An 18,169-nucleotide genomic window follows, 5' to 3' on the forward strand; every position below is an offset into this window, starting at 1 on the left:
ACCCCAACCTATGCCTCAAAAATATATTTAAAAAAATGTAATTAAAAAATAAATGTCAAATTAAAAGTAAAAAAATGTATAAAAAATATATAAATTATAATAAAAGAAGTATTGAAAAAAGATTATATTATAATTGATATTACTTTTTATTATTGTAATGATCATATATAGGCCTATATATAGCTGCATCTTTATGCCTCAAAATATAGAAAATATATATAGAAAATGTAATTCAAAATTAAATGTAAAATTAAAAAGTCAAAACAATTAATTAAAACTTATTATAAAAAATAATAAAATGATTATATTGTAATTAATATTACTTTTTTACTTAATATTATTACATTTTATTATTCTTTTATAAATAATTATATTGCATATATATATATATATATATATATATATATATATATAATATATATATATGTGTGTGTGTTTATGCATGTTTATGCCTCAAAAATATTAGACAATATTTTACTTCAAAATTAAATGTCAAATGAAAAAGTCATTGTAAGTACGGATTGCAAGTTTTTTTATTTTAAATGTATTTTTGAACATACAATAACACCCAGCGTTGGCTGGGATGTTATTCCTGGAAGAGTAATTGCAGAAAACCACACCTGGGACAAATATAAAATCGTCCCACACAGACAAGCCAAAAATCCTAATGTGATTTAGATCACTATGGGCGTCTATCAGACTACATCATAACATGCAGTTTATAGGCAGAGTTATCATTTACTTCACAATTGAGCTTAACATGCATGAGGTTAGGTAGCTGTGGGCACTAGCAAAATTGGGTGAAATATTTGTGACTGTGGGACATGATCAAACACGGTCGCGTTCAGGAAGTTAGCATGTGTATTTAAGGCGCGTGTTTGCGCTGCTGTAGCTGGAGACAGAGGCAGGTCGCGCGCAGCACTCACATCTCCAGCGGAGCACAGAAGCGCAGCGCAACAGGTGAGTCCTGTCCTGACTCAATGGGGATCAATGGGGTTCAGACTAACAGCGTGCTGCTGCACACCTTAACGATGACGGCTGCTTCAATGTTCGAGCTCTTATTCGTTTTCTAATTGCATTTTGATTCGAATAGAAGTCAGGTGCCATAACTTTTAAATGATTCGCTTTGGATAAAGTTTCCGTTATCTTGACGCACTGGCCAAGGTAAGCTTGAAGAAATCTTTTAACTTCTGCACTATTCTAGGCCATTGTAACTTTACGGAAAAACGTCCAGATCATATAGTGCTACTGTAGATGTGTGCGCACAACACATTCACTCAAACATCTGATCTGTCTACTGGACCTTTGGTTCAGCATTAACGAAGCTGTGTCCGGTCAGTTGATACAAAATCTACGAGGCCTATCAATGCTGTTAAAATGTGATCGCAACGGCTGGCAGGACATTGCGTTGCCTAATGAAAGAGTTTTCAAACTGGGGTCCGGAGACCCGGGGTCTGGGGGAAACTTCAAATAGGCCTAAATAAATAAGAAAAATTAAACGAAATTGATTTTTTTTAATCGAAATTTGATAATACGGTGTCATTATGCTTTCTGAAATAGTGAGATTCAACACCTAAGTTTATGCTAGACCTATTTTAACTGTAAAAACTATACTTGGGTGAAAATGCAATTCGTCTTTATTTATAATAATTATAGCCTAGTAATAGCTCTAAAGACCAGTTGGTATTTCTATTGTCTCTTTTGTTTTGCGCATTGCTTTAAGGCTGCCTTGGAAGAATATTTTCATGAAAAGTGTTGGTATCAAAATAGGCCAAATGTGTATCAGTTTATAGCGAACAGAAAAAAATAGCCTACATAATTTCCAGACAATAGGCCACTATCATTTCATTTGGCTTTAGCACAGTGACAATATAAAATCCTGTTATTTAATTTCGGATGTACCAAAGCTTCATGAAAATATTGCCCATGAATGCTGAAATCAATTTTTTGTTAGATTTTCGTTTTCGCTGAAGACATAAAGAGAGCACAAATTCTATTTGATTTTATATAAATCTCAAATCGAATAAACATTGTTTCGTCTAATTTTCTTCCTCATTATAGGGAAATAAATATGCAGTGTTCATGCTATTTGAAACTATAGCCTAATAGTTTATTCCCTATGCTTGGAACTTGATGTTCTGTAGTCTCGACATCAGGTTATTAACGACCGAAACAAGACCTATTAGTTATTGCCAATAATACCCTGGGCCCCATTTGCAGTCTGTTGGAAGTGAGGCGATGTTGATGTATCATGCTGACTTACAGAGGATCAGTTTACTAAATAAGGCTTTGAGATCAAGTTGCCAAGAGGGAGCCTAACAAAGTGCGCCGTGCAGTGCCTCGACTTCAAATCGCTTTTGCTTTATTTGGGAGGTTTTGATTGCAAAAGGCTGCAGGATAGAGATTTGACAGACCTGCCGCTGCACTGAGTTCTGTGAAGATCAGGTGCAGTTTTTCACACCGGCCGAAATCCACTTTTCAGGCACGATTGGAGAGCCGTGAGTGATTGGTGACCCTGATCCTGATAACGGAGAGTAAACATGCCGAGGTCATTTTTGGTGAAGAGCAAACGGGCGCACAGTTATCATCAACCCCGTTACCTGGACGACAACTGCATCCCATTTGAGAAACTTCTCACGTGCCAAGGTAGGCTTTTGAATTTATCATTACGCATGAAAAGCGCTAATTAAAAAAAGCGACGGATAACGCATTGTGAATATTATTGTTGGGTTTAGAAAGTCAGATGGGGCAGATCCCAGAGAGCCCGGTGGAAGTGGGCAATTATTCCCCTAAAGCCAGCATGGTGTGCACGGCGGATCACTCCTCCCAAGAGTCCCCGCTGAGCTGCGAGGGCAGTGTGTGTGACCGCTCATCCGACTATGAGGACTTCTGGAGACCCATGTCTTCGGGAACCTCTCCAGGTTGGCATGTTCCCCTACTAATTGAACAGTTGTGAAAACGCTAGGGCCTATGCAAAATACTCATTACGCTTTCCTTTTGCAACATATCTCACTCTAGATCTGGATAAATGCTCAGTGCCTTCTCCAGACGACTCGCAGCCTTTCGACTTGTCTTTCCGTCCGTATGTTTGGGCCCATTCAACATCTGAGCTCAGACATCTCATTCAATCTTGCAACCGCGTTTCTGCGGATTCAGAGACATCGATGGGGGTGTATGATGCCATGGACAGGAGGCCGGGTGCCCATCTCCTCATTGAACCAGCGCAACCCGACAGATTTTACCAGGACTATGGCTCTCTAAACACTAACCTGTTGGATAGGAGAGGCTTTTACGCAGACTTCAAGATGTCAACTAAAGTAGCAGAGATTGATTCGGAGTCTGATATTATGGCCACGCGACTTCAACTAAGCGGGTCGTACAAATGCGTAAAATGCACTAAGGTATAATAAGCTAAATCAACATTTCTATTATTCACCCATACTTGTACATCAATATTAACAGTTTGTCCTTAAAGAAAATATTTTTCGAAGCTAAAAATAGCCTAAAACAAAGATTATTGAAGTAGCCTACGTTTTACGAGAAAATAGGCTATAGCCTAGTTTTTCTGCTTCATAAGTTCACGTTTTATTCAACATGTTGCTGTTTCTTTAATTGTGAAATAGCCGTTTCTGAGTGAAAATTGTTTCTACACCATTGTTTCAGTGTAATAGCTAATTGAAATAACAAACTTAGCCTATTTTTTTTGTATGGGAAAAAAGGTTCAAACGGGTTCTATCATATGGTTCTTGACTCAATTTTAAAGAACAATTTATGCCAAAAAGGTTCGAAATGTCTTACATGATTGCATTTTACTTTCACGTTTAATGGGTTATTTAATTTTGTACCCAATGATATGTTTACGAGCCGTTTAATTCATAACATTGAAAAAAAAAAAGACTTAAAACTAAATCAATAAAAGGATCACATATCATGGGAACCACAGCCCTTCGTCATTAGACCAACATATTTTTAAGATGCACGAAAATACTAAATCACGACTGTACAAATGTTTATTCTTCTAAACAGTATTGTTTTTTTAAACAGGTGTTTTCGACCCCTCATGGATTAGAAGTTCACGTGCGGCGGTCTCACAGTGGCACGAGGCCCTTCGCGTGCGAAATCTGTGGGAAAACGTTCGGCCACGCGGTCAGCCTGGAGCAACATAAAGCTGTCCATTCACAAGTATGCTTGCATTCTCAAAACATCTATTAATTTAGCCAGAATATAAGCCTGGGACATCTTACGAATCACCTTTTTACCGGCAGGAAAGGGTCTTCAGCTGCAAAATCTGCGACAAAAGTTTCAAGAGGTCGTCCACTTTGTCCACGCACCTCCTCATCCACTCGGACACCAGACCTTATCCCTGTCAATACTGCGGCAAACGATTCCATCAGAAATCAGATATGAAGAAACACACGTTCATTCATACAGGTGACTACATTCTGATACAAATGATTAACCGAACCGCTTGAATTGCATTGCGCTATAGTTTGGCAAATGTAGCCTATTGTTTGTGCAATGGAATAACCAGACTGGTAAAAGATTTATCCATGACATGTCAGTCAAGTTTTGTTGAAACTAAAAAAAAGCCCTACATATGTTTTACAGGTGAAAAGCCACACAAGTGTCAAGTGTGTGGAAAAGCCTTCAGTCAGAGTTCAAACCTCATCACACACAGCAGAAAACACACAGGATTCAAGCCTTTCGGATGCGATCTGTGTGGCAAAGGATTTCAACGCAAAGTAGATCTGAGGAGACACAAAGAAACGCAGCATGGACTAAAATAATGCAAAAAATATTATGAATTTTTTTCTTACATCTGTTTGTTTGCACCATAGGTTTGCACATGCACGTGACACTATGTAGAATTAGAAGGTAATATTGTGTGGGTTTTATGAATTGAGAAAATAACGCATTTGCTAATGTCAGATATTTCACAAGTATTTTATAGCAAGCTGTGATATTTTGTTCCTGCAAAATATATTTAATAAACGGAAAAACAAAATATTACATCTTATTTTGTTTTTTACTTCGAAATATGTAGGCCTTTTAAAGGTTTAGGATAAAAATGTGACGTCACTCTTAAAAAATAAAGGTTTTTTATTGGCATTGATGGTCCAAGAAGAACCTTTAACATCCACGGAAACTTTCCATTCCAAAAATTTTTCTTTAGTGGACTTTTTATTTAATTTTTTTATAAATGTTCTTCTTATTAATTCTTCCATGGCATTACTGTACAACAATATAGTGGATGACAGACTCAATATTTATGACAGACGCATACGAACAAATGAACCAAGCACACTGTATTCTTAATCTAAAGTAGTTATTTTTTGCACTGTATTGTACTGCATTTTAAGGTTAAAAAGATTTTGGACATACATAAGCTGCATGAATTCATCAAGCTATTAGGCCCACCATATGGCCCAAAATCCAACTGAAATTTCACCAAGAGAGAAGAATCCTTGAGAAACTCTTTTTAAGAATGAAGCAGATTTTTTTAAACACTCATGTTCTGACACATAATCTGTCTGAATTTGATTCTTCATCAGTCAATTTTGTGCAATTAAATAACATAAAAATAGCATTGACTAATGAAAATAAAAGGATGCATAGATCTTTGTATTAGGTTCGGTTTATTATAAACTGTACATGTGTGTGCTGTACATTATGCTTGTGGAGTAACACAGGGTTTGAAGAGCAGCACGAGGTTGTGTAGATCTTTGTCCTCCAGTTTCAGTTCGCTCATGAGAGAGGAGATGTACTCCAACGAAGATGGACTTGCCAGGGACTCTCTCAGCAATGGTGACACTTCTGTTAACCTGAACAAACAAACAGTGTTTAGCACCATTGGCATGTAAACAGAATCAAATCAAACTAAAGTTAGAGAGAATGGCAGATTTTCTATCCAGAGCACTATGAGCACACACACAAATTCTACACCTTTAAAAAGGTAATAAATATGTAACAATGGTGAAATCAACACAGCTAAACATGTATGCCACTCTTATGGAGTCATCCATCCATAGGTTTCTCTCAAAGAGGAAAAGGTGCAACAGCTCGGATTCAACCTGTTCTACAGTTTCTGGAGCTTTATCTATTATTGAACTGCCCTTAACAAAAGCCCACAGGCCAGCGGCACACCTGACATAAGGCACAGGAGCGCGCTTCCAAATTATTCATGAAGGGAAAAAAACAGGCCCTCTGCTAAACAGATTGAAAGCCTCAAATAGGTTCTGAACGTGATGAGCCAAAAAGAAAACACTGAGATTAGTGGATATAAAGTTATAAAACATGCAACCTGTTTTAAATAAAAGCTTTCCCATCAATAACAAAATAGCTCATTGTGTTCTGAAGATTACAGTATTTTTCACAAATAAAGTACATCTTCTCTGGGCACAATCTAAATATGTAGCCTATTTGTTGCATTATCAATAATACTAATTTAATTACAAGGCTAATTAATTGTTAATCACGGATCAATTTAATCCTGTACTTGCATGATGGGAATAGCTGTATGAATTTTTCTTCTGCTGAACAAGTTATTTTGAAGATATTGGTAACTGTTGATGGGCCCCATTGACTTCCATTGTATTGAAAAAAAAATACTAAGTCAATGGGGGCCATCAACTGTTCGGTTACTGACTTTCTTCAAAATGTCCTCTTCTGTGTTCAGCAGAAGAAAGAAAACTTGAGGGTGAGAAATGACAGAATTCTGATTTTTGGGTGAATCTTTGGTTTCATTCACGGTTACTTGTCAATTCTGTGTAATTAATTGTGAAATTGTTATTCAGTGAAGTTCACACCACACACACACGCACACATATATATATATATATATATATATATATATATATATATATATATATATATATATATATATATATATATATATATATATATATTAATTTTGGGGGTTATTAGAACAGCACACCTTTGCACAAGCATTTCTCATAGGGATAACCAAATAAATCTCTTCTTAGATGAACAAACTCGGTTAACCTGCTGAAAACCTTCAGCAAGTGAATAATAAATCAGAGCCATGTCTTTGGGACAGATTGGTGAGTGGTTTAAATGTGCTTGTGTGCTGGCTCTTCAGGTGGAATGTTTCCCATGCTGTTCCTGCAGCATCACGGATCCGCAGCAATCAGGCCGTGATAAGATACGGGCTTGTGTTGACACAGACAGGGAGCAGCACGGAACTCTCCTCAGAGTTAGTGTGGCACTGTCAAGCATTCATAAAGCTGAGGGACGCCATACACACCACCTGCTACTGTACAAACATCATTCGGCAGCCTTTTCTACCACACACACACACACACACACACACACCAAAACAATCTAATTTCTTTAAAAAGAACTGCAAAACAGCATCCTGATATTCTTTCAGTCAATGACAAATAAGAGTATTAATAAATTAAAGGAATTTAGTTTGAAATACATGCTAAAGTATAAAGTTATTATAAAGCATATTTATAACTATAAAGTAAAACGTTTTTCCTACATCTTTAATGCATGCGAGTGTCCACATGTTAATCATTTTATAAAAAGTTTTACAATACACATACACATTTTAAATATATGTTTTACAAGTTTTCTTTAACACTATCCTGAATTATTAATTAGATTTCCGGTGAGTCACAGCACATGACATTTTACAACCTGAAATAACCTTGCCATGCCATAAAAAAAAGTTTAATTATCTGATATTTTAAGAGACTTTTTGACCTTGACACACAGTTATGAGGGTCTGCAGGGATCCTCTCTATTAGGGCTGCACGATTTGGGGAAAATATCTAATTGTGATTTAAATGCAATTTTTTTTTTTTTTTATATATATATTTTTTTTACAAATGAAAAGTGTGTGTGTGTGTGTGTGTGTGTATATAACATTTTATGTTTATATATTAATATGACTAATAATAATTATTATGATGATTATTATTATTGCTAAATAATAATGCGTATTGCTCTATTATTAAAAATAGAGTATATAAGAATAAATATAACAATATACTACTACTACTGCTAATAATAATATACTACTACTACTGCTAATAATAATATTTATATTTTACAGAAAACTTATTTTACAAAAAAAACCCTGCTGGGTTACCTGTTAATATGCAGACAGCCTATGACTAAAAGTCATTAGAAAGGTCTAAAGATTTATTGTAAAATTATTATTATAAAAATCTGTGCTTTTTATCTGTGATATCAATTTTATGAAATATGAAAACTGTATATTTAAGAAAAACATGGATTGTCATGTACATTTATTTAGAGAGAAGTATTATTTTTCTTTTTTACCAAAAAGTTTAATTCATACCCTCGAGCAGAAACTCCACATTTGCTTCAGAGAAGTAATTGTTTTTAGGAAATCCCTATGGTGAAGTAGGGATTGAATACTTTCAAGGCCAGTATAACCGATATCGATACGATATTTCTAAACTGAACTTTTAAATGATTCAATTAATTCAATTATTAAAATTACTAAGAGTAAAATGGGTAAAGATACCCACTTAACATTTATATTTGAAAGGCATTTTAACCTTCAATACGCCTTAATTGCTACTTATTAGATCATATTTTTGTTTACACATGGTTGAAATATGTTTACTTGTAGTGGTAACCGTGGAAATCTACAAATACTATAGCTGACCTACAGTCAATGTAGTAAAACCATGGTTCATTTTCATAAGGGTCTGCCATAAAATGTAACCTTTTTATTCTGACGGTGTATGATTTATTTTAACATTAGTTACAGAATAGAACATGATCAATATCAACGTTTAACATTTCATTTAAAGAGTGTAATTGCACAAACCATGTAGGCTACAATTTCAATTTGTTTATTGTGAAATAACTCAAACATGATCTGTTTTTTCTGTCTTCTGATGAGCATTGTTCTGGGCTGCGTTTCCAAAAGCATCAATGGTTTCTTATGATACTTTTGAAAAACGCTGCTCTGTCTGAATACAGTGTCATCAGTGACCGAACGTCTTGCAGATGAGCAGGAAAATAGTTATATACTACACAACTATTCTGTTACATAGGTTATTTGTATTGTATGCATTAAATAATCTTTTTAAATAAACAAAATTGCTGGTAAAAAAAACACCTTAGTATCAATATTTTTATTTGAGTACCGATACTTTTCGATGCTCACATTAGTATCGATATATCGATACTTCATATCGATACCCCCATCCAGGCTGAATAAAAAGAAGATAGAAACACTTTGACTGATTAAACATGAAGACAATAAACACGACTGCATGAAGATATGGTGTATTTGAGTTCTTCAAGCCTTCTCGGGTATTTTCATAATAATAAAGCAGTGCTGATTGACATAGACTTTATACTATAGAATAATGCATTGTCTGCCTCATTCTGTGATAAGAAGCCACGTTAGCCCACAAACACTTGACCAAGGGGGTAATCCAGCCCCCGGAAAGTGTACCCTCCATAGGGGCAGCCAGTGCTAACCAAGCCATCACCTGCTGTTAGCATTCCATTGACTCCCACTCATTTTGGCCTCACTTTGACAGTGAATATCTTTACATCTGAGGCGTTTAAAGACTCCATTTGTCCATTGTTTATTTATAAACAAACACGACAATGTATAAAAGGCTCCATTACCTTGTATCTTACACTATCGCCCCGTTGAAGCTGTTTTTGTAAAATATAGGCTAACGATTGCGTCATAACCACGCGACTGTGTCGCGTTGTTGAGCAAATTACCGTATAGACCCGAGGAGAAGCTCGTAGGCAATCTTTTACTGTCTATGAGGCAATCGGGGGGACGTGGAGGCATAAACGCCGATAGAGATGTTGCAGATCCTGCTTCATTCATCAAAAGTTGCTCCTGCTCACCCTCTCTGTCTCTGCAAGATTCGGTGATTCAGCTTTTACTTTGCACAACTACTAGAAGGCTTACAACTGTCAGACTGGTTGCTCACGTCACATCTACGTCATCAAGCTCAGTCTGAGGCTGCGCGTACTGCTCAGCCATCAGGAAGTGAGTGCTTCTAACTGATTTCAATTTTCACCGTGGAAGTCTATGGGGTCGCTGTGTCCATTTCTTTTACTGTCTATGCACTCGACAGACTATATGAAGCGAGTTAAAACATGTTATTAAGCATATTTTGTTGGACAACAGGTTTATGAACACTTCACATCACTAGTTTGTGAAGATGTTTGACACGTGTTGCTTTTTCAAACGCACGTTATAATAAGCGACTCAAACGCACAGTGCTTTCAGACGGAGCAGCGTTTACTACGGATCACAGTAGTTCACTACTTCACTAACACGCCGGGCATTTATTTATTTCATTAAAAATCGCAGCCTTTGCGCTTTCATAATCGCACATAAGCCAAAGCGGTTCAATCTCGATTAATCGTGCAGCCCTACTCTCTCAATGATATTTTGATTTCCATTGAGTTTGTGAGGGGGACCCACAAATATTAGGTCATAATGTTATGCCTGATCGATCTATTTAACTAATGTTAAAACATGTAATTGTCCCACTTTATATTACGTGTCTTTAACTACAATGTAAATTAATCATTTAAATACAATGCACATGCATGTTTTTACATTGTACTTGCATCTTTAAAAATACTTGCATGTAATTACGGCTATAATTACCCTTTAACCCACCCTTACCTTAACAATATCCACCTCAATAGCAACAAAATTGTTTTGCAATGCAACATACAGTAATAGACACCTAATTTAAAGTGTGATTAAATGGAAACTTATTGTAAAGTGTTACCACTACTTAATATAAGAACTTAACTATTTTAACAAGGCTCTATTTTCTAGTCAAGCGATCTCTCACTATTAGAAACAGAATAAATCCTCAATAGAAGCACAAATCTTTATCAAGTAGACAAATATTAACTTGGAGCAAAAACAAATGCACACAAATCATACACGCACTCACACGGACATAAATCACTTGCGTCTTATGACTTTGCATAGTGTGTTCCTGAAGAGAAAACAATGCTCCCTGATTTCCTCAGTCCTGTTCCCGTCCGCTCTCGTTAAAGCCAGGCCCTCCAGCTGTTGATCCGTCTACCACATACTTTCACTGTCAGAGCACAGCAGGCCACCGAGGTGCCATAAAGCCCCAATCAACAGCAGTCATCAGATAAACCCACAGCATTATCTGCAGTTGCAATAATCTGAGCCTTTATATGAGCGCACGTTAGCTTAGGTTGAGGAACAGTCGTGCTGGACTCTCATGGCAAATACCAACACATGTGGCACTTTCCCATGCATGAGCAAAGCCAAGCATTAGTAGATAATTAGCTTAAGCAATCTAAAGATCTGTTTGACATCTGAAGATACCAAATACGTTAAGACACGAATCTGGTTCGACGTAATCTGGACGATGGTACGATGAGCCAGAAACCACCCAGCAACTTCAGAAAATATTAAAATACAGTTTTAATGTATTGAATATTTAGTTGATACTTACACTGACAGAAGAACCACCGCGATTAAAATCCATTCTGGGCTTTTGTGAATGATATTTGTGTTTGTAAACCTGGAACAAAAGACAACATTAGCAAAAATGCACTAATATGCAATACAATGTAATGATGTCAGTCAGAAAGACTTGCAAAATATAGGGGAATAAGTGCAATATTAAAGTCAAGCTGCTTTAATGGGTGTCATGTTTTTGAAGTTGCTCAGATTTAGTGGCCCTCAACAGGAGAGACAGAATTCCTGGAAGCAGGTTCAATCCAAGGGTTAAGTGCCCCTTCAGAGGCATGCTAAATCATCTTCATAGTGTGACACACTACTTCCTGTTGACAACACCTCTATGGCCAATCACAATTTATGGGCCGTGAAACTCAAAACGTCATGATTCAGGTCAAAAAGGTCTACCGAGTGATAGACAGACATAAACACTGATTTGACCCTATGTTTTTAAAAGAAGTCTCTTATGCTCACCAAGGCTGCATTTATTTGAACAATTGTGAAATATTCTTGTCATTTAAAATAATAATTTTCTATTTAAAATGTTCTTTAGTGTCACATGATCCTTCATAAATTATTCTAATATGCTCATTTGCTGCTCAAGAAATATTTCATATTATTATCAATGTTGAAAACCGTTGCACTGATTAATAGTTTTGTGGAAACGTCATAAAAGAACAACATTTATTTGAAATGGAAATCTTAATAAATGTCACCGTTGCATCAATTTAATGCATCTTTGATGTATAGTAAAAATATATATATATATATTATTAACCCCAAATCTTTGAAAAGTGTATTGTACACTATATCAACCTGTTTGAAAACGCATCAAAGCCTTCACTCTACATGTGATGCGACTTACCTGAATGTTCTGACCAGATTATTTATGTTATTGATGACATCACTCAATGTTAGACACAGGGGTCCCACAACATCTCTCAAGCTTTGGAAAGACACAAGAAGCTTATGTCAAATCAAATGCAAGATGTGCAGGGTATGTTTGACAGAAATGCAGGGCACCGTTTTTATACAGATTTGAAGCAGGACAAATACATTATTAGTGTGATCAAAGCAATGTTCAATTGTGTGTAAAGCAGCTGGAGGGACAAACCACCATTGCTGAACACTAACCTCCGGCTGAGCTTCTCCACCACAATGCGTTTCTGAATCAGGTGTTGCGCATGAGAATCAACCAAAGGCAGAGGAGGGTCCTTCGCACTGTCCTGGAGGCCCATAAGAAAAAGTGTGACTGTCAATCAAGAATGCAACATGTCGTGAAGCTCATGCTAGAATTGAGCACCCACAACAGGACAGTGAGAGTAACTGCAGGTTTAGAATTCAGAATGCACATAGAGAGAACAGAAAATGCATTTGGATGTATGAATGTCATTACTTTAGATATAAAATCTGAAATCAAGTGTCATTTTAAAAGAAAAACAAACCAAAAAAAGCCATAAAACCTTTGTTAGGTCATGAAATAAAACAACAGATATACTGTCCAAAAAGAGCACAAAGTATTTGTGGTTGTCATAATAATTAGTGGATCATGCTCATAGTTAAAGGTGTAGTTCACTTTAAAATGAAAATTACCCCATGATTTTCTCACCCTCAAGCTATCCTAGGTGTGTATGACATTCTTCTTTCTGATGAACACAATCAGAGTTATATTAATAAATGTCCTGATGTTTCCAAGCTTTATAAATGGCAGTGACAGGGTCCATTGAGTTTGAAGCACAAAAAAAGTGCATCCATCCATCATAAACTTACTCCACACGGCTCCGGGGGGTTACTAAAGGCCTTCTGAAGTGAATTGATGGGTTTTTGTAAGAAAAATATCCATATTTAAAACTTTATAAAGTAAAATATCTAGCTTCCGCCAGACTGCCTTCCAACTTCAACTTACGCAGAAAGTGTAACGCCTCGCGCAGTTCAAAACGCTTGCATAGTGCTACGTCTGACGTTAAACGGTCACGCCTGTTATGTTTTTCCGTAAGTTGAATACAGAACGTGGTCTGTTGGAAGCTAGATATTTTACTTTATAAAGTTAATTATGGATATTGTTCTTACACAAACCCTTCAATTCCCTTCAGAAGGCCTTTATTAACCCCCTGGAGCTATGTGGAGTACTACTAATGGAGTACTAATGGATGAACGCACTTTTTTGAGCTTCAAACTCAATGGACCCTGTCACTGCCATTATAAAGCTAAGAGGCGTCAGGATATTTTTTTAATATAACTCTTTGATTGTATTCTTCTGAAAGAAGAACACCTAGGATGGCTTGAAGGTGAGTAAATCATGGGGTAATTTTCATTTTAAAGTGAACTACTACTTTAAATGTGAACTATACATGTGTGTACTTGAGGAATAAACAAACTGTTAATTGAAATAAAGCTGAAATAACTTAAAATAGAAGTATTAGGTGAAAGATTTAAATTAGATATGGGGCAACTTGCTGAAATGTGTTGAAGTACTAAATTTACTAACTAAAATAAAACAAAAAAACTAATAAAATGAAACATTAGACACATTGTTTCATAAAATTAGAAACATTAAAAAAAAATTATAAAAATAAAAAAATGACAAAAGCACAACAAAATTACTAAAATGAGAATATTAAAACTTGGCCATTTCATTATCCATGCAAGTATAAGTCTTGAACTGTAGCTAAAAAGTGAAATATTGACCTTATAGAGAAATTTGAAAGGCAAATCATTCAGTTCTCACCTGTGTATCTTCAGTCTCTTTGACGGCAGCCGAATCAAGCTCTTCAGGCAGAACACACACTCCTTTATAAAACTCCCTCACTCTCAGATCCAGCACCTCAGTCTCTTTCCGCAGTGTCTCAATATCAGGAGCTGGAGCTCTGGCCGTGAAAGAACTTCCACTGTCCTGTTTCAAGCCCACCTCCACCTCAGCCTCATCCAGGTCATCTTCATCCAGTTCCTCCACTTCCTGTGCTTTAGACTCTGTTGCTGAAACATATCCAGGCCCATAAAGAAACTTCATAGTTTCCTCAGTTCTCCAATCCATAAAGGTTTGTCGTAGACGCTCTAGCAGGCACAGATTGATGGCTGTAGGAGTTGTTTTAGCCTTGTTATGATCCTTCAACAATCCTTTGAGGCCTGCAGCTCCTCTCTTACTCATGCCCACCTGAGTGATGTTCAGACCACCAGTGGCAGGGAGGGAGTTTCCAATCTCAGGCTGTAAAGGGAGGTTAGTTTCCTCTTGGGTTGCAGTGTCCTCCAGACTACACTGATTCATAAGCTTCAGAGTTCCTTCAATATGAGATTCTGCAGATGTGGTTTTATCCAGTTTAGGTAGACAGTCGGTTGGGTCCTTCTGTGGTTGAGGAGTTTGTGAAGATCCACTTTCATCATTATTTTCTCTCTGTGTAGGTTCAGGATGTGCACATTGCTTTTTTTCAGCACTCGACCCATCCTCACTCCCTCCATCCCTCTTTGGAAGTTTTCCCCAGTGAACCCGTGCATGTTTACTCGGTCTGGACACCACACTAGAGACAAAGTCTTGCTCAATGTCGCTGTTGTCGCTCTGGCTGAAGGGAGGAGAGTCCTTGTAAGACTCAGGAATGTCTGGGACGGGATTCTCAATGTCGGCTTCTTTTAAAGGCTTGTCTACCAGCTTTATCTCCTGTCCTGAGCTGCCTCTGTGCACGGGTGAGAATAAATTACCAGTCAATTTTTACAACTATAAACTACTGATTCAGAATGTTATTCCACTGCAAAACATCGACTAAACAATGACATTTCTAGAAGTCAAATAGCATGTACATACCCGTCTCCTTCTTTCATCAGCTTAACCTCAGGAGGGCTTTTATGGAAAAGAAAGGAATTTTTTTTATTTTATAACTAAAATGCTAAATATTGATACATAATTTAAAAATACGGTTACACTTTATTTTAAGGTGTCATTGTTACAGTGTAATTATATATTTCAGTACTGAGTAATATAAATTAATGTACTTATTATAGGGTTAGGTGCATGTAATTATGCATACATTACTGTTATTACTATGGTAAGTACATGTAACATATGTAACAAGGACACTGTAAAAGTGTTACCGAAAATATTATTTAAAATGTTTCATTTAAAAAAAAAAATTCAGCAAGGACACATTAAATAGATCAGAAGTCATAGTAAATATTTCAATTTCAAAAAAATTGTTCTTTTGAACCTTCTATTGATCAAAGAATGTATCAAAGTTTTCAGTAAATTATTACGCAGTACAGCGGTTTTCAACATTGATAATCAGAAATGTTTCTTGAGCAGCAAATCATCTTAGGATCAAGAGACACTGAAAACTCAGTTTAGACATCACAGGAATAAATTAAATTTTTAAATATATTAAATTACAAGTGTCATTTTAAATCATAATATCTCACAATACTACCACTTTTACTGTATTTTTGATCAATAAATGCAGCCTTGGTGAGCATAAGAGACTTCTTTCAAAAACTTTATTCTTACAGACCCCAAACTCTTGAATCGTAGTGAAAATGCCATAATTAGTTAAAAATGGAATATTAAATAATTAAATATAAAATAAATTATATAATTATTTATAATGGTATACTGTATGTTTAATAATGAATTTAGCTATATAATAAAACAATTTGATTTGATTAATAAATTAAATATTTACTTAATTATAATGAACTGGATTGACAGATACACTACCTCTCATCCTTTCTGAGCCAAAGTGGAGTTTTTGATATCTGGAACTCAAAACATTTGGAGGCTTTGTAGCAGAAATTACTGCAAAAGCACTGAAAAATACAGAACAAACAAAAGAAAATGATGAAGAACTGGTCTGCTTCATCTCTAATTTCATTTTAGGAAAGCGATGAACAGAAATCCTACCTTGCGCTCTGTAATATCATAGACTCTATTCGTTTTGGTGGATATTTTGAACCGTTGAGTGGGCACCTGAAATGTATTTTAATAAAAATAACAAACTCTTATTAGACAGACAGAAAGAAACACGACAAAATTTGGCAAATAAATAAATAAAAGGTTCTACTTACATTGGTTAGTTTATTTGGACACACAGGATATCCACACAGTTTGGCAATGGACCGTTCTTCCACTGTGTCTTTGTAATTGGTAGAAGTGATGTACCATGCCTGCAACAGAAGAGGACAGGATATTGTTTTTGGATCACAACCCACAACTATATAAAGGAATAGTTCACCCTAAAATTAAAATTCTGTCATTAATTAGTATAACTCACCCTCATGTCGTTCCAAAACTGCAAGACCTTCGTTCAACTTCAGAACACAAATTAAGATATTTTTGATGAAATCCGAGAGCTTTCTGACCCCTCCATAGACAGCAATTTAATTACCACTTTCAAGGCCCAGAAAGGTAGCAAAGACATTGTTAAAACAGTCCATGTGACTCCCAGTTCAACCGTACTTTTATGAAGCATCGAGAATACTTTTTGTGCACAAAAAACAAACAAAAATAACAACTTTATTCAATAATTTATTCACATCTGTGTCAGTCTCCTAAGCTGTTGACGCAATAAATACAGTGCAGCGCTTCAGAGTTACGTCAGAGCTACGCCAGAACGCCGGCTTACCATTGGCCGATGCTGTTCACGTGAGCACCACGACGCATGCGTGTGACGCTGACGCAGGAGCTGACTTGAATAAAGTTGTTATTTTTGTTTGTTTTTTGTGCACAAAAAGTATTCTCGTCACTTCATAAAACCACTGCAGTCACATGGACTATTTTTAATGATGTTTTTACTACCTTTCTGGGCCTTGACAGTGGTAATTAAATTGCTGTCTATGGAGGAGTCAGAGAGCTCTCGAATTTCATCAAAAATATCTTGATTTGTGTTCCGAAGATGAACAAAGGGCATACGGGTTAGGAACGACATGAGGGTGAGTAATTGATGACATCATTTTTATTTTTGGGTGAACTATCACTTTAAAGGAATTCATCTTACAAAAAGAAGACATTTTGAAGAATGTCAGTAACCAGACAGTTGATGGTCTCCACTGACTTCCATGGTAGGAAAAAAATACTATGGAATTCAATGCTGACCATCAACTGTTTGGTTACTGATTTCCTTCTAAATGTCCTGTTCAGCAGAAGGAAGAAACGCATACAGGTTTGGAACAACATGAGGGAGAGTAAATTATGACATAATTTTCAGTTTAGGGTGAACGGTATTCGGTATAGAGTACGTTACTACGTTACTAAACATGTACGTTACACAGTCTATGAGGAGCTGCTCTGTCACGCTGTCCTCCAGCAGCCGCTCGACCACCTGCCGGGCTCTGCGCTCCAGCTCCAGCTTCTCGCGAAGCGCCTGTTTAATGACCTCCCTCCTGCAAACCACACACTTCATATAACATAACATACTTTATATAATACTTAAAAAAAATATTGTTCAACTAAAGTAAACAAACACCTTCTCGCCTCATCCGCTGCTGAAATCGCTTCGGCTCCCTTTCCACCTACAATTCAAATTAAGCGGACAAATATTGTTAAAGTATAAAACTTAAAACTTTAAGGACAAATTCCATGTAGCTACATGTGTGGCTCCATATATCCGCCAACCTTTCTTTTTAGATTTCGAGGAGCTAATCTTTCTCGTCACTTCACCGGCTTCCATGCTTGTTTTCCCAAAACAAAACTTTTTCCGC

The 18,169-nt window shown here is 36.3% G+C and overlaps 2 protein-coding genes across 3 annotated transcripts; one reads left to right on the top strand and one right to left on the bottom strand.

Moving 5' to 3' along the window:
- Window positions 1-872: 872 nt before the first annotated feature.
- On the top strand, window positions 873-5,451 carry gfi1aa (growth factor independent 1A transcription repressor a). Of its 2 annotated transcripts, none has more exons than XM_079818610.1 (7): window positions 873-960; window positions 2,483-2,646; window positions 2,736-2,921; window positions 3,019-3,401; window positions 4,045-4,182; window positions 4,266-4,431; window positions 4,609-5,451. In XM_079818610.1, exons 2-7 carry the CDS (start codon window positions 2,541-2,543, stop codon window positions 4,785-4,787), a joined length of 1,158 nt encoding a protein of 385 aa, XP_079674736.1. In that variant the 5' UTR covers window positions 873-960; window positions 2,483-2,540; the 3' UTR covers window positions 4,788-5,451. The 2 variants fall into 2 exon arrangements, with proteins under 2 accessions (XP_079674736.1, XP_079674737.1); XM_079818611.1 differs by having other exon boundaries at window positions 894-1,164.
- rpap2 (RNA polymerase II associated protein 2) lies at window positions 5,085-18,165 on the bottom strand. Its single transcript, XM_079818608.1, has 12 exons — window positions 18,084-18,165; window positions 17,935-17,980; window positions 17,737-17,851; window positions 16,538-16,636; window positions 16,374-16,439; window positions 16,191-16,279; window positions 15,288-15,323; window positions 14,220-15,159; window positions 12,626-12,717; window positions 12,357-12,437; window positions 11,487-11,555; window positions 5,085-5,822 (listed from the first exon to the last, which is right to left on the bottom strand). Exons 1-12 carry the CDS (start codon window positions 18,136-18,138, stop codon window positions 5,669-5,671), a joined length of 1,842 nt encoding a protein of 613 aa, XP_079674734.1. The 5' UTR covers window positions 18,139-18,165; the 3' UTR covers window positions 5,085-5,668.
- Window positions 18,166-18,169: the final 4 nt, after the last annotated feature.

Source organism: Gobio gobio, assembly GCF_949357685.1.
Source record: "Gobio gobio genome assembly, chromosome: 6".
NCBI classification, from domain to species: Eukaryota; Metazoa; Chordata; class Actinopteri; order Cypriniformes; family Gobionidae; genus Gobio; species Gobio gobio.